General features: G+C 39.3%; 1 protein-coding gene across 1 annotated transcript in view; it reads left to right on the top strand.

Annotated features, from left to right (window-relative positions):
- The window catches only part of LOC110428961 (protein DETOXIFICATION 11-like), a gene marked incomplete at its 3' end in the record, with an annotated part of 1,608 nt that extends 868 nt beyond the window's left edge, over positions 1 to 740 (top strand). Inside the window, exons 1-2 of the mRNA XM_021444882.1 lie at positions 1 to 492; positions 584 to 740. The exon at positions 1 to 492 is cut by the window's left edge and continues 868 nt beyond it. Of these exons, the coding sequence (XP_021300557.1) occupies positions 1 to 492; positions 584 to 740 (649 nt within the window). The remainder of the gene's footprint in view (positions 493 to 583) is intronic.
- Between the last annotated feature and the right edge of the window lie 3 nt (positions 741 to 743).

Raw genomic sequence — 743 nt, 5'->3', positions numbered from 1 at the left:
ACAATACCGAAAATTGGGAACCCATACATACACTGCTATCTTTTGTTTGATCTTAGTATGCATCCCTCTGTCGATACTATGGATCTACATGGGAAGGCTACTTGTTTTCATTGGCCAAGATCCCTTAATTTCTCATGAAGCGAGTAAATTCATTCTATGGCTCATCCCAGCACTATTTGCCTATGCAACTTTTCAACCACTTGTTCGTTACTTTCAGACACAAAGTTTAATCACTCCCATGCTCATCTGCTCCTGTGCCAGTCTTTTAGTCCATATACCTCTCTGTTGGGCTTTGGTATTCAAGTCTGGACTAGGAAATCTAGGAGGAGCAGTAGCAATTAGTATCTCAGACTGGTTAAATGTGATTTTCCTTGCACTATACATGTGGTACTCTCCAACCTGTGCAAAAACTCGTGTCCCAATTACAATGGAATTATTCCAAGGAATTAGAGAGTTTCTTCGCTTTGCTATCCCTTCTGCAGTTATGGTTTGGTATGTTGCTCTCTTTTTCTTCCTTTCATGTATATGCCTCTCAGCTATTGAAGATCTCTAATGTCTTGTTTATTCAAACAATTAATCACAGCCTTGAATGGTGGTCGTTTGAGCTACTTATCTTGCTCTCTGGGATTTTACCAAATCCAGAGCTGGAAACATCTGTGCTGTCTGTGTGGTATGTTCTTTGCTATTGTTTTGGAGCTGAAGATTTTTTATCCTCTGAATATCAATTGGATGTTGTGATTTTA

Source organism: Theobroma umbraticum, unplaced genomic scaffold, assembly GCF_002168275.2.
Source record: "Theobroma umbraticum cultivar Fairchild unplaced genomic scaffold, ASM216827v3 scaffold_5609.0, whole genome shotgun sequence".
NCBI lineage: Eukaryota > Viridiplantae > Streptophyta > Magnoliopsida > Malvales > Malvaceae > Theobroma > Theobroma umbraticum.
This window is presented reverse-complemented; position numbering and strand designations above follow the sequence as displayed.